This window comes from Oryctolagus cuniculus, chromosome 4, assembly GCF_051225735.1.
Source record: "Oryctolagus cuniculus isolate XC-2025 breed Fujian yellow rabbit chromosome 4, ASM5122573v1, whole genome shotgun sequence".
In the NCBI taxonomy this organism is placed as follows: Eukaryota; Metazoa; Chordata; class Mammalia; order Lagomorpha; family Leporidae; genus Oryctolagus; species Oryctolagus cuniculus.
In genome coordinates, this window is record NC_142870.1 from 168,602,008 (window position 1) to 168,624,104 (window position 22,097).

Consider the following 22,097-nt stretch of genomic DNA (forward strand, 5'->3'; position numbering starts at 1 on the left):
ACCCGGCACCCATATGGGATGCTGGCACCGCAGGTGGAGGATTAACCAAATGACCCACAGAACCGGCCCCAACATCACATTTCTGAGAGCAAGAATCTCCACGTGTCTCAAACTCTCAAACTCCCCAACTCCAGAGGAGGTGGGGGCTGGGAATCAGCAAAGCCAAGTGTACTTGTGAAAGGAGGGAGGGGCAAACCATGGGTGCAGTTTCCTGAGGTCACCTTAAGCCTTCAGAATCCGTATTGCCCGTTGATCATTCACTGAACCCGTCTCATCTCCAGAGGTCAACATTTTTAAATATATTTCTTATTTTTATTTAAAAGGCAGAGAGACACAGAGACAGACTAGGAGATATGGTCCATCTGCTGGTTTGCTTCCCCAAATGCCCACAACAGCCAGGGCTGGGCCAGTCTGAAGCCAGAGCCCAGATCTCAACCTGGGTCTTCCACGAACATGGCAGGAGCCCAAGAACTTGAACCATCACCTGCTGCCTCCCAGGGTGTGCATTAGCAGGAAGCTGGATTGGAAGTGGAGTGTGGGTGATCCCGTGAGACGGCCTGCCTAGCCCATGCAGTTAGCCTAACTGCTGGCAGGTGGTGGGAGCCCCAGGCACATTTCCCCCCCCCGCCCTTGCCTTCTGCCAATCAGGTAAACTGCTCCCAGGCCCACCTGCAAAGCCACCCTAGCTACGTGACCTTCCAGCTGATTGGAGAAGCATAGCCGTGCCAATACTGGCTTCATCCTATAGAATCAGTATTGCCCCGAATTATTGCCCCAAATTAGTTACACTCCCTCTGCCTGCCCTTTAACAAGCATACACGGTCGTTAATAAGGCGGACATGTTCACCGAAGCCTGCCCCTGGTGCTTCCTGTGGAACAAGACCATCGCCCTGCTCTCCCGGACCGTGCGGGCCTCGCAGGATGAGCCCGCAGTGGAGTAGCCGGGACTCAAACCAGGTGCTCAGCGTGGGATGCAGCCACACCCAGAGACCAACAGATGAAACTCCTCCGGAAGACGTCCTCCCTGGAGCTGCCAGGCTCACGGGAGAGGTGTCTACGCATCCCCAGGGGGCCTTATTGCCTGGATGGAGTGGGTGTGGTGAAGGAAAGCCAGGTACACCGCCGCCAAAGGCCACCCCCGAACCTAGGGGCAGAGGAAAAGACAGAGCACCGCTCTGCCCCTCAAGGGGCCTGGTCACCTCTGGAGAGCTCCCACAGGACACGTCTTCTAGAATTTCTCTCCTGATGACCAAACTTCCTGCCAAGGAAGATGCTGCAACCTACAGCTGAGGCACGGCCCCCCAGGCAAACCGAACCTGGCCAAGCTTGAAAGTCCAGAATTTTCTTTACTCTGGGAACCTGTGGCAACGGCTGGAAAACAGAGGTCATCTTGCATCTCCCTGCTGCCAGCTACGTGTCAGTGACCCGAGGGTCCCAGCGCTGCCACCACCACTCTCCAGAACGGACTACACTGTCACAGGGCCCTCGGGCTCATCACCACACAGGAAAAACACAAGCACTACCTAAGCATTGCATTAGAAGGCGAGTGTTATTCAACAGTCAGGTGCATGAGGGCCACTCTCAATGGATGCAGCGTGTACTGTCGGCACCAAGGCCACTGTGCCCGGCCTCAGGCATCTTGAGGTTATCAACTGAATCGTGTACAAGGATTTACTGGGCACTTTCTGCGCACGCCACACAGAATTAATGCATGCATGCCTCACGGCATGCAAACTTGAGTCTAACCCCTTTCTCCAGGTGCAACCTTCAAGCACAAAAGGATGGCAAGTCGACCAAGATGTAACGAGAAACCCCAGCAGCTGGCTTCACAGCCGAGGGTTCTAAACCATCCAGACACTGGGTGTTGACAGGACAGGGCGTTCTGCACGTCCAACAGCAACGCATGGAGCACGAACACATAGGCACGCAAAGAGAAGAGGCAACACGGCAGGCACTTCGCCTAATGGCTCAGATGCTCAAGTCTGAGTGCCCGACTCCAGCTTCCCAACAGTGCAGTCCCGGGGAAGCAGCAGCAGCAATGGCTCAAGTAAGTGGGCTCCCCACACCTCATGGGACACCCGCGTCGAGTTCCCGGCTCTGGCCCTGGGCCATCGCAGGCATTTGGGGGATGAGCAGTGGGTGGGAGCTCACGCAGTTTCTTTCTCCACACCACCCCCGCCACCTTCCCCTCACTAGCCTCTGCCTCTCAATTATAAAGACAATATAATCGTACCGGGAAATTTTACGATCACCTAGAATTTGACAGATCTGCAGAAAACATACATTTATATAGAATATAACCGCAAGTGTTTACGTTTTAGAATTTTAAGTCTTACAAATAATTATGAACTCCTATTTTTCATATTTTTCATTGGACTTTTTAAATGTCCATGATGGGACCCGCGTTGTGGCTTAGTGGGTTGAGCTGCTGCCTGCAACACCAGCATCCAACCCGGGTGCTGGTTCATGAACCGGTTGCTCCGTTTCCAATCCAGTTCTCTTCTAAGGCACCTGGGAAAGCAGGAGATGGCTCAAGTGCTTGGGCCCGTGCGCTCACATCGGAGACCCGGATGAAGCGCCTGGCTCCAGTCTGGCCCAGCCCTGGCTATCGCAACCATTTGGGAAGTCAACCAGTGGATGAACGATCTTTCTGTGTCTGTCCTCTAGCTTTAAAATAAGTCATTTTTTTTTCATGTGCAAACATTTTTTTAGATGTCAGTTAAAGCATCAGATGACGTGAACACCTGGCAGAGGGCTAAGACGCCAGCAACCTGCATTGAAGAACCTGGACCCAGTGCTCAGCTCCGTCCCATGTTCCTGCTGTTGTACGCACAGGGAGGCAGCAGCTGAAGGCTCAAGCAGTTGGAGCCCTGCTGCCCACGCGGGAGACCTGCATGGAGTTCCCAGCCCAGCCCTGGCTGTTGCAGGCATTTATGGAATGAACCAGTAAATGCAAGATCTCTCTCTGCCTTCCAAATAAAAAACAATGAAAATTTTAAGCCTAGTATTTTAAAACAAACGAGTAGTTTCAATACATTTCCTAAGGTTAAAATATAAACTGTAACATTTAATAGCATTACCTAATGATATATAAAATATTTGTATTAGGAGGCAATACAGGTGAATATTTTTAATTTATTTATCTGAAAAGCAGAGTGCGTGATCTCGCATCTGCTGGTTCATTCCCCAAATGCCTGCAAACAGCCATGGCTGGGCCAGGCCAAAGCCAAGAGCCAAGAACTCCATGTGGGTCTCCCACGTGGGTAGCAGGGACCCAAGTACTTGAGCCATCACCTGTGCCTCCCGGGGTGCTCATGAATAGAGAGCGAGCAGAAACTGCTACCCAGAGACTCCGATGCGGGATGCAGGCATCCAATCTACAGGTTTAACTACCACATTGAATGCTTGCCCTGAAAAAAAAAATTATGTTCCTGAAGTTTGTTCCAACTACTTTCTACTTCTGAACCAATCAGGGAACATGTTAGAAATGTAGGTTTCTGGGGCCAGCGTCACGGCTCACTTGGTTAATCCTCCGCCTGCGGCACCGGCATCCCATATGGGCGCTGGGTTCTAGTCCCGGCTGCCCCTCTTCCAGTCCAGCTCTCTGCTGTGGCCCAGGAGTGCAGTGGAGGGTGGCCCAAGTGCTTGGGCCCCTGCACCCACGTGGGAGACCAGGAGCAAGCACCTGGCTCCTGGCTTCCGATTGGCACAGCACCGGCGGTGGTGGCCATTTGGGGAGTGAAGCACCAGAAGGAAGACCTTTCTCTCTCTCTGTCTCATGGTCTATAATTCTATCTGTCAAATTTAAAAAAAAAAAGAAATGTAGGTTTCTGTGGTTGGAGTCAAGAAGTCAGAAATGTGAATTTCAGAAGGTTTCCCAAGTGACTCAGGATTGGCCTCAAGTGCAAAAACCAGTTCAAAAATCCAGGGAGAGAAAACCCCAGGGCGCCATCCATCAGCCCCTTTGTCTTTGGGTAGGCCCAGCCTCCCGCCACCCGGCCAAGTTATCCGAGCACAGGTGCCCACACAACACAGAGGAATGGATCATTTCCGTGCGCACCAACCTCGTTCTCCGTCCGAGAGAATCCACACCCCACTTTCCTAAACCACTCCAGCCTAGGCAGTGGGACTTCTCGGTCCCGTCCCTTTGGAAGTACTTCTGAGAAAGACCGAAAGCAAAGTTGTAAAAGCACCTGGCGCCAAGTCCCTGCATCATCAGATCATCAGCTAGCAGTCTGCAGGGGGCGCAGGTGAGCAGGGGCCCCGGGGCCAGGTCAGCGAAGCACCTGCCGGTGAAGAGCCACCAGCGCGGGGCTCCTGCTCCAGAGAACTGGTAAAGCTCAGAAGCGCTGGCGAACTCCTCACGCGAGAGGCGCCGCACCGCCCTGGAGCTCTACAGCCAGGGTCGCCCTGCTGTCACAGAGGCCAGCTCCAGAAGGAAGAACCGAGGGGCGTCGAACGAGGATCAGCGCAGGCTTGGAGAACACTGCTTCTCACCCGCGGAGCCGCTGCTAGTGCCTGGGTTTCCAGTGCCATCTAAAATAAAACACTGAGGCTGGCGGGAACAGGAAGTAGTACAGCCGCTTGGGAAAAACGTCAGCTCAGCCCACAACGCAGCAATTCCAGTCCCGGGAGGCCACTACACGGAGATGAAAAGGTTGTCCGTGCACGTGGACGTTCAGAGCCGTGTTATCCCAGTGGCCAGAAACCGGAAGTAATCCAAACTCCATCAACTGGCGCAGAGATCAACCAAGTGACCTCAGCACACCATGGAATACTCGGCGTAAGAAGGAAAGACTACCAGATCAGGGGCCGGCGCTGCGGCTCACTAGGCTAATCCTCCGCCTTGTGGTGCTGGCACACCGGGTTCTAGTCCCGGTCGGGGCGCCGGATTCTGTCCCGGTTGCCCCTCTTCCAGGCCAGCTCTCTGCTGTGGCCAGGGAGTGCAGTGGAGGATGGCCCAAGTGCTTGGGCCCTGCACCCCGCACCTGGCTTCGTAGTGGCCATTTGGGGGGGGGGGGGTTGTGAACTGACGGAAGGAAGACCTTTCTCTCTCTCTCTCTCAATAAAAAAAAAAAAAAAAAAAAAAAAAAAAAAAAAAAGACTGCCAGATCACTACACAGGGGTAAACCTCAAAAATACCCCAGCAAGTGAAAAACCAGGCTCAGGGGACTGCATGTGGCCTGACCCCACTCACGGGAAAGGCAGAGGAGAGCGGGGTGGGTGGGGTAGGGTAGGGTGGGGTGGGGGCTGCCACCATCCCACCGCAGCACACACTGCGGGCCTGGCGACTCTGCTTGCAATCCAGCTTCCTGCTAACGTGCCCGGGAAGTCACTGGATGAGAGCCCGAGTCCTTGGGCCCTTGCAACCCACATGAAAGACCTAGATAAGGTTCTAGGCTCCCACGTCGGCCTGGCCCGGACCTGGCTGCTGCAGCCGTCTGGGGAAGTAAACCAGGAGATGGAAGACCTCTGTCTCTGCCTTTCAAATACATAAATAAATGTCTTTTTTCAAAAAAAAAAAAAGTCAGTGGTGATCTGAGGCAAGGGGCGGGAGAAGGATGAATTTCCTCTTTCTTTAGGTGTTAGAAATGTCCTCGGGGCCGGCGCTGTGGCACAATGGGTAAAGCTGCCACCTGCAGTGCCGGCATCCCATATGGACACCGGTTCGAGTCCCAGCTGCTCCGCTTCCGATCCAGCTCTCTGCTGTGGCCTGGGAAAGCAGTAGGGGGTGGCTAAGTCCTTGCACCCACGTGGGAGACCTGGAGGAAGCTCCTGGATCCTGGCTCCTGGCTTCAGATCGGCACAGCTCTGGCCATTGCGGCCAATTGGGAAGTGAACCAGCAGATGGAAGACCTCTCTCTCTCTCTCTCTCTCTCTCTCTCTCTGCCTCTCCTTCTCTGTGTAACTCTTTCAACTAAATAAATAAATCTTTAAAAAAAGAAAAATGTTCTCAAACTGGCCTGTGGCAGTTGCACAACTAAAGTCACTAAAAATAACCAACCGTACCCTTCCCATGAATGGACTGAATAGCGTGTAAACCACGCCTTAGTAAAAGTGTTCTTAAAAACCCTGCAGTGTTCCTGGCAACGGTCTAGACCAGGGTGGGGTGGCAGAAAGACAGGGGCCCAGGCTGGCTGAGCCAGGGTCAGTCCGCGAAGGCGGCCTTCGAGACCCTGTAAGACTTGCCCAGGAGACGCCTCTCGGCAGCTGGACAGGCAGACCCGGAAATCCTCTGAAACGAGCGGCCACCGAGGCCACAGCCGGGAAGAGCCCACAGGGAGGAGCAGGGAGACAGGAGAGAGCCCGGCCTGACCCAGAGACCCGAGGAGCTCCCACGTGCAATGGCGAGGCAGGAAGGAAAAGCAGCCCGAGGCTCAGAGAGAATACAGCTCGCGAGAGGAGAGGCGAGCGCACTGAAATGCTAACAGGCTGTGCGCCAGCAGGAACTGACTCGTGGCCTACTTCCCTCCCCGCCACTGCGCGGATCTGTTTATTTCCCGCTCCGTGAACTCCCAGGACCTCCCTGCTTGACAGCGAAGGCAAGCCCGTCTGTATCTCCCGCACACTCACTGCCCAGCCCACCAGCGAGTCCCCGCACCCGCACCCTCTGTGCCAGGGGGCAGGAACCTGGACGGGACCCTCAGCTCTGCCCTGAGGTCTGACGCTGTGGCAGAGACGGCCCGCACTCCACAAACCCGAGTGCCTGTTTTCTCTCCCAAACTAAGGCAACCCAATTTCTAGCTGGTCACAGTACACTACGCCAGCATGCATTTCCCAACCTTCCCTTCTCCTAGACCTGGTCGGTAACCTGAGCAAGTTCTGGCTGATGGGGCACAAAGATGTAGTTGTATTACACTCCCTCCCTCCTCCACCTGCTTCCTGGAAGAGGGACGTGACGGCTGGAGCTCCAGTACTCCTCTAGGGCCATGAGGACATGCCACACCCTCTGGATGGGGATGCAGAGTTGGAAGGAGCATGGGTCTCCAATATCTGTAGAAACCCTAATCCAACCCTGAAAAATTTTGCTTCCAGTCTCCTTTTATATGACAAAAAAGGGGGCGAGGCTGCAATTAAAATCATCGGCAGGCTTTTTACAACTCCCAGTCCCCAGCATGCACTTGGAGCCATTAATTCGGAATCTTGGGGTGGGGTGGCGTCCCGGGCACTGGCATTTTATCACAGCTTCCCAGTGAGGGCAATGGCAGCCAAGTCCAAGCTCTGAGGTAGACTGTACGTCCAGGCGGACCATCACAGCTGAGCACAGCTCCCGTTTACCCCAGCCAGGGGCCCCTTCCTCCTGGGCCAGCTTCAGCGTCTTCAACGCAGGCTGTTACGGTGTGTGTGTGCGGCTGTGAGCCTCGGCCACCTGTGGAGGACCCCCCCCCCCCGGGAAACGGCTCGCAGTTCCCCGCCCCCTCCAGAAACGTACAGGAAGGTGAGCAAAGTTTCGCGGCGTTGACCGATGAGCAGAAGCACCCACTCACGGCACAGCGGCGATTCTGTGTGGGAACCAAGTGCATCACCGTTAGGGGACAGCGAGCCGATTCCAGGGAGAACTCCGCGGCGCGAGAGCTCTAATTGCTAGAATAATTCACGTTGCTGCTGGCTCCTCCATCACACACACGCACACACACACACGCGCGCACACGCACACGCACACGCACGGCTCCAGACGCGACACTTAGCAGCGCCCACATTTCTTACTGATGACAACAAGAACAACGCACATTCATTCCAGGAAGCTCAGACTGACTGACTGTCTGACGGCTGCAGGCACGAAGCACTCCCCACCGACCCCAAAGCTTTCAGAACACGAAGTCCCCTTAGAAACGCGTGACGACTGCCGTCACACTACATCAGCCGTGGAGGAGAGAGCTGCCGCATCGTTTCTTGCACCCAGACACAGTAATTACCCCCCCTTCCCCCACCAAAGACTGAGTGAGACCCTGCCCTCGAGCCCAGGACCTAAGGGAATGGACGCCGCCTGCCCGCAGCTTCGTGCAGAGGCTCGTGCCTTGACGGAGCTGTGCCGCTTCCAGTTCCGGACACTGCCGGCTCCTTCCTGGGAAGGCCACCCTGGAAGGGCCACGCGGGTGGCGCCAGGGGCTGCTCCGGGAGGGGCTGGCTCCAGGAGAGGCCTGCCCGAGTCACCGCCAGCTGCAGGGGGGCGCAGCTCCAGTGGGAGAGGCTGCCGTCCCGTCAGGGCCATCGACCGACCGGAACAGGTGCACCTGCACCGGGCCAGGCAGCTCGTGCCCAAGCCCCCTCCCGCTCAGAGCCTCTCCCCCGGCCACGGCCAGGCAGAGTTCAGAGAGACCAGGGCCAGTCCTGGGGGGGTGCCAAATAAGAACATACTGTTCATAGGAGCTAAGCCGTAACTTTCAAACGTCTCACCATAAAAAAAAAAAAAAAAAAAAAAAAAAGCGGAGGTGACAGATAAGACCCTCAGCTGATGTAAATCAGCATATAGCAGCACATCACGCTGACCCCTTATGATGTGAATTAAAGCTAACATGAATTTACAAAGAGATTCTCAAGATGGGTAAAGCCACAGATGAGAGAGCACCCGTAAGAGATACTCAAAGAAATCATCCCAAATGGAACAAGGTCAGAAGAGAGAGAGAGAAATGCAGGAGACACGTTAGGAGATCCGGAGACGGGACGCTGCTCAAATCAGTGCCGGCAGACAGAGAGCAAAGAAAGGCAAGGCCACACTGCAGGAGATGGGGGCTACACATTTCCCACACATGCACGACAAAGCACATCACACTCACGTCTACACCCACCGCAGGGGAAGCAAGAAGGCCAGGCAAAGACGGTGAAAGCAGCCCAGGACAAAGCTCCGAGCCTGCACAGAGGGACAAGCAGAGGCCAGCAGGCTTCTCCAGGGAACAATGGGACCAGGACAGCACCGCACCCTGCCCAGAATTCAGAGGGGGGCGTCTGCGTTTAAAACTGTGCGCCCATGGGGCTGGCGCTGTGGCGTAGCAGGTAAAGCTGCCTGCAGTGCCGGCATCCCGTATGGGTACTGGTTCGAGTCCCGGCTGCTCCACTTCTGATCCAGCTCTCTGCTACTGCCTGGGAAAGCAGTGAAAGATGGCCCAAGTCCTTGGGCCCCTGCACCCGTGTGGGAGACCCAGATGGAGCTCCTGGCTCCTGGCTTCAGATTTGCACAGCTCTGGCCATTGTGGCCAACTGGGGAGTGAACCAGCGGATGGAAGAACTCTCTCTGCCTCTCCTTCTCTCAGTGTAACTCTTTCAAGTAAGTAAACCTTTAAAAAAATAAAAAATAAATGAAACTGTGCACCCAGTCCAGAATGTCCTTTTTTTTTAATTTTTTTTTTTTTTTTTTTTTGACAGGCAGAGTGGACAGTGAGAGAGAGACAGAGAGAAAGGTCTTCCTTTTGCCGTTGGTTCACCCTCCAATGGCCGCCGCAGCCGGCGCGCTGCGGCCGGCGCACCGCGCTGATCCGATGGCAGGAACCAGGTGCTTCTCCTGGTCTCCCATGGGGTGCAGGGCCCAAGCACCTGGGCCATCCTCCACTGCACTCCCTGGCCACAGCAGAGGGCTGGCCTGGAAGAGGGGCAACCGGGACAGAATCCGGCGCCCCGACCGGGACTAGAACCCGGTGTGCCGGCGCCGCTAGGCGGAGGATTAGCCTAGTGAGCCGCGGTGCCGGCTCAGAATGTCCTTTAAAAGCGAAAATGTGGGGCATGGGCTTGTAGCCTAGCGTTAAGATGCCGATGTCCCACAGCCCAGGGCCTCGATTCCACTCCGGGCTCCCAACTCCTGATTCCAGCTTCCTGCCAGTGCAGGCCCTGGGAGGGGCATGTGATGGCTCACGCAGTTGCATCCCTGCCACCCATGGGAGACTCGGATGGAGTTCCCCGCCCGTCCTAGTCCCGGACACTGTGACCATCTGGAGAGTGAATCAAATGATAGGAGCCCTCTGTCGCCCTCCCCACTTCCTTCTTCTTCTCTATGCCTCTCAAAAAAATAAAAAAATAATTTTTAAATTTTAAATTTAAAATGAGAATGAATTCTTGCCTTTTACAGATATACAAAAACACAGTTCACCACCAAAAGGCCTGCACAGGATATCTTTATGTTCTTTCGGAAAAGAAAAACAATCCCAGAAAGATACCTGATGTGCAAAAAGAAATGACAGGTAAATAAAACGGTGAACACGGAGGTAAATCCAAACAATGTTGTCTGCATAAAATGATAAAGAACTAAAATAATGACCAATATTAGCATGTGAGGGGCCGACATTGTGGCGTAGCAGGTTAAGCCTCTGCCTGTGACACAGCATCCCTTATGGGCGCCAGTTCAAGACCCGGCTGCTCCACTTCTGATCCAGCTCCCAGCTAATGTGCCTGGGAAAGCAGTGGAAGATGGCCCGAGGCCTTGGGCCCCTGCACCCACGTGGGAGACCTGGAAGAAGCCCCTGGCTCCTGGCTTCTGCCTGGCCCAGCCCTGATCATTGAGGACATTTCGGGAGCGAACAAGGGAATGGAAGATCTCTCTCTCTCTCTCTCTCTCTCTCTCTCTCCCCCTTTCTCCCTTTCTCCCTTTCTCTCTGTAACTCTGCCTTTCAAATAAATAAAAATAAATCTTTAAAAATACATATTAACATGTGAGATAGGAGGGAATCATTGGAATTAAACCACTCAACACAGTTTGGGAGGGAGTTTAAGACAGTTAACTTTATTTATTTATTTATTTATTTATTTATTTATTTATTTTGACAGGCAGAGTGGATAGTGAGAGAGAAAGGTCTTCCTTTGCCGTTGGTTCACCCTCCAATGGCCGCCGCGGCTGGCGCACCACACTGATCTGATGGCAGGAGCCAGATGCTTCTCCTGGTCTCCCATGGGGTGCAGGGCCCAAGCACTTGGGCCATCCTCCACTGCACTCCCAGGCCACAGCAGAAAGCTGGCCTGGAAGAGGGGCAACCGGGACAGAATCCGGCACCCTGACCGGGACTAGAACCCGGTGTGCTGACGCCGCAGGTGGAGGATTAGCCTAGTGAGCCGCGGCGCTGGCCAGGACAGTTAACTTTAAACTTTTTAAAGCTCATTATGCACGGTAAAAATTTCAACAGCAACCACAAAAAATATAGGGTTCGAAAGCTAAAAGAGCAAGAAAGAAAAACAGAACATCAAAAAAAGCAAAAACTCTGATCTAACCTCTTCACAAAGCAAGATGGGGAAAAAAGAAAGAAACATGAAAAGGAGGAGAGGGGGCCGGCGCTGTGGCATAGCAGGTTAAGCTGCTGCCTGCAGTGCCGGCATCCCACATGGGCGCCAGTTCAGGACCCGGCTGCTCCATTTCCTATCCAGCTCTCTGCTGTGCCCTGGGAAAGCAGTAGAAGATGGCCCGAGTCCTTGGGCCCCTGTACCTGCATGGGAGACCCAGAAGAAGCTCTTGGCTCCTGGCTTCGGATCAGTGCAGCTCTGGCCATTGTGGCCAATTGGGGAGTGAACCAGGGGATGGAGGGCCTCCCTCTCTCTCTCTCTGCCTCTCCTTCTCTCTCTGTATCAGAGGTTACAATGCAGAAACACATCCAAATATATCAATAATCACAAAACATGTACATGAGTTGTTTTCCACCTAAACAGTTCATGCAAATTAAATAGATGTTTTAATATTTCCCTAAACACACCCCCCTAAGCTGCAAGTTATGAAAGGAAGAGACAAAAACATACACCAGGCCCTTGGCAATCAGTATCACCGAAGACAAAAACAAGAAATCAAAGACAAAAACCCACAGCATTTCAGTGGACACGATGTGTGTGTGTGTGTGTGTGTGCGTGTGTGTCTAAATGTTTAAAAAAAACCTCTTAGCAAAACAGAAGTTGTACAAACCTCCAGGACCTGATAAATGGGATCAAACTTAGACAGACAGCTACCCTACAAGTGGAAGCTGAAAAAGTGCTAAAAGCTCTCCCGTTCACATCATTAACAAGACAGGAATGCCTGCTGCCATTATTACTTTCATTGGATAACTATGCCGAGGTGCTAATACAGTATAAAAATAAAAACCCCAGGAATTGAAGGATTATAACTGTCTATCTAAAGAACAGAAAAAGAGTCTGCAGAAAAAGACTACAATTAAAAGGATCTTAGGGGGGCCGGGGCTGTGGTGTGGTGGGTAAAGCTGCTGCCTGCAGTGCTGGCATCCCACATGGGCGCTGGTTCGAGACCCAGCTGTTCCACTTTCAATCCAGCTCTCTGCTATGGCCTGGGAAAGCAGTGGAAGATGGCCTAAGTGCTTGGGCCTCTGCACCCACATGGAAGATCTAGAAGAAGCTCCTGGCTCCTGGCTTCAGATCGGCTCAGCTCTGGCCTTTGCAGCCAAATGGGGAGTGAACCAGCGGATGGAAGACCTCTCTCTCTCTCTCTCCTTCTCTCTCCGTGTAACTCTGACTTTCAAATAAATAAACAAATATTTTTTTAAAGAAGATCTTAGTAATATACTATTTTCAAAACTCCATTTCTCAAGTCGTTCACCGTGGTGAACGTGGTGCCCCGCACCGTTCTGCAGCTTTGCCCCTGATGGAAGCTCCAAGCAGGAGAACTGCCTCCCTGGGCGGTTCCTGCTCCCACGCCTGGCGTTTCCCACACCTTTGGTTCCCTACGATCGACCAATCGCTCCTCAGCTCCCCGCGCTGAGAAATCACATGGCGTCAGGGCGGTTGCAGGACAGAAAGAACAGTATGGGTTTCGCCATTTCTCTAGTTGCCGCCATGTCGGCTTTCCCATGCAATCAACTCTCTGGGATGTCACAGGGACTGGGAAGGAGCAGAATCTCTGCTCCTGGCTTCCTTTTCCTGCCTTCTTGCACAGCACGGAGTCCTGCACTGAGCACAGTGCGCAGGCAACTTTGTATCATCTTCAGGAGGGAAACACCTGGCAGCCTAGGATTCAGTCCAAGCTAGCTGCTGGCTTCAGAGAGAGACTGACTTAGGAAGGGGCACATCCACTTCTAGTTTATTAAGAGTGTTGATTAAAAAACAAACATGGATTGGGGGCAGGTGGAAGGAACATGAGAAGCCCGTCCCAACCAGACAGACACCACACGCTTTCCCTGATCCGAGGTAACTAACAGAATACCTAAAATGCCGTGCACTGGAGTGAGATGCACGTTTTGAGTTTCCATGATTGCTTACAGCCCTTTTCTCTAGTGGTGAGGAGCTGTGGTTTTTTCTTCATACTATTTGTTGAACTCTTTAGTTGGCATAAGGTTAATCTTATGAGTATAAAATGAACTGAAAGTAGATCGTTGTACAAATTAGGAGAGGACACAGCTGGCGCTGTGGCACAGCAGGTTAAAGCCCTGGCCTGAAGCGCTGGCATCCCATATGGGCGCTGGTTCCAGTCCCGGCTGCTCCTCTTCTGATCCAGCTCTCTGCTATGGCCTGGGAAAGCAGTAGAAGATGGCCCAACTCCTTGGGCCCCTGCACCCATGTGGGAGACCCGGAAGAAGCTCCTGGCTCCTGGCTTCAGATTGGCACAGCTCTGGCCATTGCGGCCATCTAGGGAGTGAACCAGCAGATGGAAGACCTCTCTCTCTCTCTAACTCTACCTCTCTCTGTAACTCTGTATTTCAAATAAATAAAATAAATCTTTTTACAAAAATTAAGAGGGAATAGGAGAGGAAGGAGGAGGAAGGGGGTGTGTGTGGGTGGGAAGTATCGCTATGTTCCTAAATCTGTATACATGAAACACATGACATTTGTATGCCTTAAATAAAATAGAAAAAGAAAAATCAGCAAAAATAAAATAAAATAAAAATAAAAATTTAAGAAAGAAAAAGTCACCACTTTTTGCAACTTGATTGTAAATCCAAACTTATCTCAAATTAAATGTTTAATAGAAATCGATGTTGACCTTTGATGTGTCTTTTCAGCATCTACCGAGGCTTTTAGACACTTTGAAATCCCGTCCTCAAAGCGTAAACCTGCCCCCTAATCGAGCCTCGCTCACCTCCGCTCCTTCCCCCCCCCCCACTCCACCCAGTGGCTTCTGTCAACGTGCAATCCTCTCGTACTCCTGACTCAGACTCTCAGAGGGCTTCCTGCTGCGTTCATGATGAAGTCCAGAGTCCTTACATGGCGTAAAGGCCTTGCACGCAGCCTCTCAGCTCACCCCACGGTCTGCTCGTTCCCCCACGCGGGCCATCGCCCCATCTCCTCCTCCTCCCTGCCTCCCGGCATCCACCCATGCTGACCCCACGCCCTGCACACCCCTTCCCCACTCTGGGTGGCTGGTTCTTCGCATCCTGTCGGATCCCAGCCTCACAGCACCTGCCCTTGTGCACGGCCACCCCTTCGTCCCCATGCCTCACTGCCACCCTCGTTTCTTTCACAAGTCACTGTCCTGCAGTTACTGTGCAGGGTCGCTGTTAACACCCACAGCTCCCTGGACTGTCCTTGAGGGCAGGGCCATGTCGGGCCAAAGCCAGGGGCTGGGAGCTCCATCCAGGTCTCCCAGTGGGTGGCAGGGACCTAACTGCTTGATCCATCACCCACTGTCTCCCAGAGGGTGCACTGGCAGGAAGCTGGAGTCAGGGACAGAGCCGGGAGTCGAGCCCAGGTACTCCAATGGGATGCAGTGCTCAGCCAGCCATGTGCCCACCCCAGGTAGTAAGTGTGGCTAGTGCTGGCATCCAGGAAGTCACTGAACCTCTGATGCCTCGGATTCCTGCCTGTGAAATGAGGCTAGGAAGCCCCACCTTCCAGAGCTGTGCTGAGGTTTAAAGCAGCTAATACACACTGAACACTTTAAAACCACAGAGAAAGCGCCAAGAGGTTCTCCTTGCAGTCCTGGTGTGGCCCCCACGTCGGTCACTGGCCTCCTGGGCACCCTTCCATGGGGGCAGGGAGGAGAGAGTCGGCTCAGCAGAGCAGAGAGCACCCAGGGAGAGGGCACGCGCCCCAGCTCCTGCCCTTCTCCCACTCTCCTCCATCGTCCCTCTAATCTAGAAACCCAGGGGCCGGCGCTGTAGCTCACTAGGCTAATCCTCCGCCTGCGGCGCCGGCACACCGGGTTCTAGTCCCGGTTGGGGCGCCGGATTCTGTCCCGGTTGGCCCTCTTCCAGGTCAGCTCTCTGCTGTGGCCCGGGAGGGCAGTGGAGGATGGCCCAAGTGCTTGGGCCCTGCACCCCATGGGAGACCAGGAGAAGCACCTGGCTCCTGGCTGCGGATCAGCGCAGTCTGCAGCAGCCATTGGGGGGTGAACCAACAGAAAGGAAGACCTTTCTCTCTGTCTCTCTCTCTCTCTCACTGTCCTCTCTGCCTGTCAAAAAAAAAAAAAAAAAAAAAAAAAAAAAAAAAAAAAAAACCTAGAAAACCAAGAAGCCACAGCAAAGAGCATTCGCACAGGTGCCCTCAGAAAGCTGCAGGCACTGTTCAAGGTGCCAAGCAAACAACAGTGAGAAAAAGACAAAACTCCCTGCCTTCATCTCGGGGCGCTCCATGGAAAGCAAGGAAGATGGAGAAAGGAATGGTTAGTACGATTTCCCTAATCTGAAGATGTAGGTGTGATTACTGCCCTCAAAACCAAAGCACCAGCATCACACAGCCGATCAGCAGCAGGTGCAATATAAAACCAGGCCACCTGGCCCCAGAGCTGCGTTCCAACCACAACCCCCTTTCCTCCAGTCTCTGGAAGACAAAGACACATGAAACCTTCCACCTCTGTCCAGGGCCTCACCTGCAATGACTCCTATTTTTTTTTAAAACAAGGAGAGGCTGGCGCTGCAGCTCACTCGGCTAATCCTCCGCCTGCAGCGCTGGCACGCAGGGTTCTAGTCCCGGTCAGGGTGCCAGATTCTGTCCTGGTTGCTCCTCTTCCAGGCCAGCTCTCTGCTGTGGCCCGGGAGTGCAGCAGAGGATGGCCCAAGCACTGGGAGACCAGGAGAAGCACCTGGCTCCTGCCTTCAGATCAGCACAGTGCGCCGGCCGCGGCACGCCAGCTGCGGCGGCCATTGGAGGGTGAACCAATGGCAAAGGAAGACCTTTCTCTCTGTGTCTCTCTCTCTCACTGTCCACTCTGTCTGTCAATAAATAAATAAATAAATCAAGGAGAAAGCAGGGTGGGGTTGTAGGGGCAGGAACCAAGGCCAGGAGGGAGGAAGTCAAAGGGAGGCACCTGCTCAAGCCAAGGACTCCCAGCTGTCCCGGACCAATCTCAAAGGATTCTGCAGGCAGCCAGGACCTAGGAGACGGAGGAGGGAGGCACATGGGGGAATCCAAACTGCCACGCCCACAGAATCCCGCCCAGGGCTGACAGGCCACCGAGGATGCGCAAGGGCCTGCTCCCCCTCCCTCTGACCCTTCCAGGCCTGCTGGAAGGGGCCTCCCACTCCCAGCACAAGCTTCACTGCCTGATTCTCTTTGCCCAGCCTGGGATCCCTCCCCTCCCAGGCTGGCAGGGAACCAAAACACTCGGCAGGAGCTCTGGGAGGCAGGGAGCAGAGCCTGGCTCCCGCAGAGCAATTAGGTCCCGGCGGCACGAATGCGCGCAGACGCCAGGGAGGTCAGGGCTGCCACAGAGCGCTGGGGAGAGCACACATTTTCCCAAGGCCAAGTCTACCCAGGGCCAGCTCTGGCCACCGGTTACAGAAGGTACCCTGCAAGGGGCAAACACACCCAAAGCCACCAAAAGCAGGGTTACCAGCTCGACTGTCTCCCACAACTCCAGGCAACAAAAGCATGGAGACCATAACAATAGTCACACCTCCTACCCTCCCGGGGGCTCTCCACCAGCCCGTGGCTTCCTCTCCAGCGATCAGAGACCCCAAAGGAAGCCTGAAGGGAACAGAGCGTCCCGCACCAAAACCATTCCCCATCTGGACCTGAACCCGCCAAAACCTCTGCCCATGCCAACAGCTGGTGTGGAGCCCATGCCAACAGCTGGTGTGGTGCCCCAGCTCAGACATGGATAAGACTTGCCCAGTTTTCCAGGGAGAGATGCTGGTGTCATTGTCAGCTCTGAGGTTTTCTCAACATATTTTTCTTGACTCCGAGGCAGCTACAAGTCTCTCCTTACAGGCTGCCACCTAAACAGAGCAAGCGTGTAAAAGCCCCAAGTACATCGCCCACACAGGACTTCTAAGAAGATCAAATAAATGATTGTTCGGGAAGTGGTTTGGAACGGCATCTGGCAGGAAGCACGCACAATCAAAGTGTCCGTCAACATGAATTACGGCGACACGGGTCCCAGGCAATCGCCCTGCAAAACACTCCCAGGCTTGCCCACAGGCTCGGCACGGTTCTATCAGAGGTGTGCGTTTCTGACGACGCTGGTGCCCGAGCTGGGATTTCCTTATCCCTCTAGTCCCATGATGCCATCAAACACATCTCCGTGTCTGACAACCACTCATCTCAGTAGGTAAGACACGGCCGCGTGAGAAGACAGCACGGTGATGCGTAAACATCACCCCACTGCAGCGTCAGCAACCTGGACTGACATCACCAATGGCTCTCTCCAGAAAAACATCTGAGGCCTCTTAGCAGGACAATCAAATATTTCCCGTCAAAGAACTACCATTGACTAAGTGTCCTGACTATGCCCATGGCCTCCAAGAAAGAAACAACCACAGGGAGAGAAGAATAGAGACGTGAGTGCCCCTGTAGGTGAACAAACAGGGACAGGCCTCACCGGAAGGCTGAGCTACTTGCCCAGCCACTCTCCTAGGGAGGCGCCTCGAGCTGGGGCATGCGCCCCGTGAAGGAGCGCCAAAGCCGGTGCACAGAAACGCGGGAGGGCTGAAGGCTCCCTCCCTTCAGCTGGCTCCGCAAGTCTTCCGCCACTTCCGTGTGCCAACGACGACGAGCAAAACCATCTCCTTCACAAGACGGGAACCGCAAAGGCAACCCATTTTGGCTCTTTGCAGTTTGTTTTGTTTTGTTTTGTTTTTGTTTTTTTGTTTTTGACAGAGTTAGAGAGAGAGAGAGAGAGAGACAGAGAGAAAGGTCTTCCTTCGGTTGGTTCACCTTCCAAATGGCCTTATGGCCAGCGCGCTGCGCCTATCCGAAACCAGGAGCCAGGTGCTTCTCCCGGTCTCCCATGCAGGTGCAGGGCCCAAGCACTGGGGCCATCCTCCACTGCCTTCCCGGGCCACAGCAGAGAGCTGAACTGGAAGAGGGGCAACCGGGACAGAATCCAGTGCCCCGACCGGGACTAGAACCCGGGGTGCCGGCGCCACAGGTGAAGAATTAGCCTAGTGAGCCACAGCACCGGCCTATTTGCAGTTTTCATATCCCACCCATGGCCAGCTCTTAAAAAGTTATTTTTTATGAAGATTAAAAATGAAAATAGCCCCCTCTGGACCAGAATTCATCTTTCTGCAATTCTCCCGTCAGGAGACCAAGGCGAAGGAGCGGGGGAGGGGAAGGAAGTCATTGGGCTGCTTAGTACCAGTTAACAATATCTAATGTTATGGCTATCTCTATCAGCTCGAGGAGTGCACTCAACTAAGCACCCCTCCGGGCCTGGCGCTGCATCACACACAGGGCAGAGAGGTAACACAGGCTCCCTGATGGGCACTGGGTTAAAAAGAACAACAAACCTGCGTCTCATCCAACCCACCACCAACACATACCAAGCTCATTAAAGCCAAAAGTATGGTCCATATTCAGCAACATCACTGGTATTTCGTGAATACTGATATTCAGCCAGCAGAACAAGTCATCCGCAGTCCGGCAGAACCCACTTGGTCCAGCCAGCCAGCTTGACCCACTGGCCCGCATGTCCCCCTAACCACTCTTCCCTGGGCAGAAAGGAGCCGTCAGCCAATCTGCCAAGCACGATGGACAACCAGCAGACGGGATTCGAGGCTCTTTAGACCCTCCCTGGCCCGAGGAGGACCTGGTTTGGAACGGCTGTCACTGTAGTCGTGGACGACAGCCAGTCTGCCAACCCCATTTCTGCACATCTTTCGTCAAGCACTTGGGTGGCTCCGGGAAGCAGGCCATTTCTCCAGCCCTCTGCAGACGCAGGGGAATCACACAAGCCACCCCTGAATGATTGATGTCATAATTTACTGAAAGGTCTCTGCCAGGTGAGAGGTCACACCCAGAGGCAACGCCATGGACTCACCCATGGGGCCGTGCTCAAGGAGCCCAGGCACTACAGGGAGGGCTGTTCTCGTACATCCACTGCATGCAAAGGCCCTGTGGCAGCACACCAAACAGGACCCGAAATCTGACCATCTCAGTTCCCCCACCCCATAAACTAGACCAAGGGGCTAGCACTGTGGCATAGCACGTTACATCTCTGCCTGCGGCGCCAGCATCCTATATGGGCACTGGTTCGAATCCTAGCTGCTCCGCTTCCCATCCAGCTCTCTGCTATGGCCTGGGAAAGCAGTGAAAGATGGCCCAAGTCCTTGGGCCCCTGCACCTGCATGGGAGACCCTGATGAAGCTCCTGGCTCCTGGCTTCAGATTGGCACAGTTCCAGCCACTGTGGCCATTTGGAGTGAACACAGATGGAAGACCTCTCTCTCTCTCTCTCTCTCTGGCTGTAACTCTGCCTCTCAAATAAATAAATAGATCTTTAAAGAAAGAAAAGAAAACAAAATGAGACCAGGATTCTTTACGCCTTTCCACCAATAGGAAAGGCCAGACTGCCAAATTTAAGTGAGCTGTCCTTTGTCTCAGGGTTAACTTGTAGAGGGGCTGGGCATTTGCACTTAAGGCCTAAAGTTTATTTCATCCAAGCATGAGGTCCCCAGACTTTGTAGTCACCAATGGGCAACGAATCCAACAAGTGAGCAATTCTGCCCTCCTGGAGCTGTTACTCCAGTCAGGGGCAGGAGATTAGAAACTTACTAACAAATGTCCTGTATCCCTTTAAGTGATTTAGGAAAAACAAGAGGGGCGGGTGTTTAATGGCGAAGACACTGGGTGAAACGCCTACATCCCATAGAGAGTGCCTGGGTTCAAGTCCCAGCTCCAGCTCCTGCCACCTGCTTCCTGATGGTGTAGACCCTGGGAGGTAGCAGTGATGGCTCGGAGTTCTGGCCACCCACCCGGGAAATCTGCCTGGAGCTCCTAGCTCCTGTAGCGTTAGCGCAGCCCCACCTGCTGCAGGTATTTGGAGAGTGGTCTGTCTGTCTCCCTGTCTCTCAAATAAAATAAGAAAGTAGGAAAAAAATTAAACCAGGGCCTAGTGTCAGGGAGTGAGAAGAAGCCGCCGTGTAGGAAGTTCCAGCATCACTGGTCGGGAAGGGGTGACTCTTAGCAAAGAACGGAAGGGAGAGGGCGAGGGGTGTCCCAGAGGCGGAGCAGGTGGGGCAGGTACAGCATGTCGGACAGCAGCAGGAAACAGGCCAGTGTGGCAAGAATGGGCAAGGGAGAAGGAGAGGATGGGATGTGGGATGAGCAAGGTGGCCAGAAGCCACAGGTCTTCCCGAGGTCATAGGGACTGGGGGATTTATTCCAGATGCGAGGGGAGACCCCTGGAAGTCTCTGAGCAAGACATGACACTGGAGACTCACTCCTGGACCACAGCCCCGTGGCCGGGCAGGTGCACGCGGCCCGTCCTGAGTTACGGCCATCGTCCCCGCAGAGAAGTACAAAAACAATAGACACAGAAGCTCCACCTCTCGATTCCGGCCCCCTCCCCATTTCTTCCACCTGCAGCCCGGCCATTTGTTAATCCGCCAGCTGATTCCGGGGCAGGGAGGCCGGCAGGGGACAGGGGTGCCATTTTGGCACATAAATGGTTCACCAGGGAGAATAAGGTTAAGAAAAGGAGTGGACGGGGAAGAAAAAACTACACTCGTTGGCTTTGGTTTCCTATTACTTCAGGATGTTTGCTCGCCTGGAAACATTTTGCAATTCTCTGGGCCGGGTCGATCAATTCCCTGATAGAAGGCGCTATTCCCATTGGCTGGGAGATTTTTAAGTACCGGAAGGATATTGATCTCCCATAGACACTGCCAATGCTTTCAGGTAGAGGTGGAGGCTTCCCGGGGCGCTGCACGGAGCATTGTTTTATTTGATGATTACCAACAGCAAAACTTGAAATCACGTCCACAACAGCATGGACAGAGGGCAGAGCGTGGTCGGGCCCCCCCAAGGAGGGAAGCTGAGGCCACCAGGGAGAGTCTCGTTTACCTTAGAAGGTGGTTGTGGCACAGTGAGCTAAGCCCCAGCCTGCATCGCCAGCACCCTAGATGGGCACCAGTTCAAGTCCTGGCTGCTCCACGTCCGATCCCACTCCCTGCTAATGCACCTGGAAGAGTAGCAAAAAATGGTCCCAGTCCTTGGGCCCCTGCACCCACATGGGAGACCCAGAAGCAGCTCCTGGCTCCTGGCTTCTTTCTGGCCCAGCCCTGGCCATTGCAGTCAACTGGGGAGTGACCCAGCAGATGGAAGCACTGTGTGTGTATATATGTGTGTGTGTATGCGCGCATGCGCGTCTGCCCTGCCTCTCTCTAACTCTTTAAAATAAATAAGTGCATCTTTTAACACAAGAAGGAGGTGTCTCAGCCTGGGGGCTCCACCCCTGCCTGGCTCACCAGCTTGGCCCTCGAGTGCTCTCCCACCTCCATTTCTCTAGCATTCTCCTATCTCCTGGGGCCCAGCCGGGCAGTCCGCCACTGCATTACCAAGACCCACAGCTCCCACGTGTAGCAATACATTAGCATGTAACCTGAAGACCCACGTGATGTGGCTTCTGGGCTTTCACATTCGGCTCTGTGAGGCTGTTTCGAAACACATCTGGGCAGCAGAACTAGTGAAAGGGAAAATGGAAGATGCCGTTGACTCTGGCACTCTGGTGGGTAACGGGAGCTGTCCTTGGTGGGCTCAAGGTGAAATGCACAAAGGGGCGGGGGGACTTCCCTCCCAGCAAACCATTTCATTAGCCAAAAAATGCTGATTGCCATCTCCACAGCGGCTCACAGCAATTCTCCCTCCCTTTGTCTCTGCCCGGTGCTGGGACTTCCACGACCAACCACACCCTTCACATCCCAGGCTACAAATGTCACTGAGCCTCTCAGAACCTCAGATCCATCTTCTGCGACTGCCCTCACTCCAAGCAGTGGCTTGGAAATCAACCACCTAGCACCTTTTCTA

General features: G+C 53.9%; 1 protein-coding gene across 8 annotated transcripts in view; it reads right to left on the reverse strand.

Moving 5' to 3' along the window:
• OSBPL10 (oxysterol binding protein like 10) overlaps positions 1 to 22,097 on the reverse strand; it is a 296,379-nt gene that overhangs the window by 204,080 nt on the left and 70,202 nt on the right. Inside the window, exon 1 of one of the 8 annotated variants that reach the window (XM_089331215.1) lies at positions 16,160 to 16,266. The exons of 6 other annotated variants lie outside the window; for them this stretch is intronic. In XM_089331215.1, coding sequence (XP_089187341.1) covers positions 16,160 to 16,251 — 92 coding nt within the window. In that variant the 5' untranslated portion in view covers positions 16,252 to 16,266. Of the gene's footprint in view, positions 1 to 15,721; positions 15,992 to 16,159; positions 16,267 to 22,097 lie in introns of those variants that run through there. One more of the 8 variants, XM_089331218.1, reaches the window with a different exon arrangement.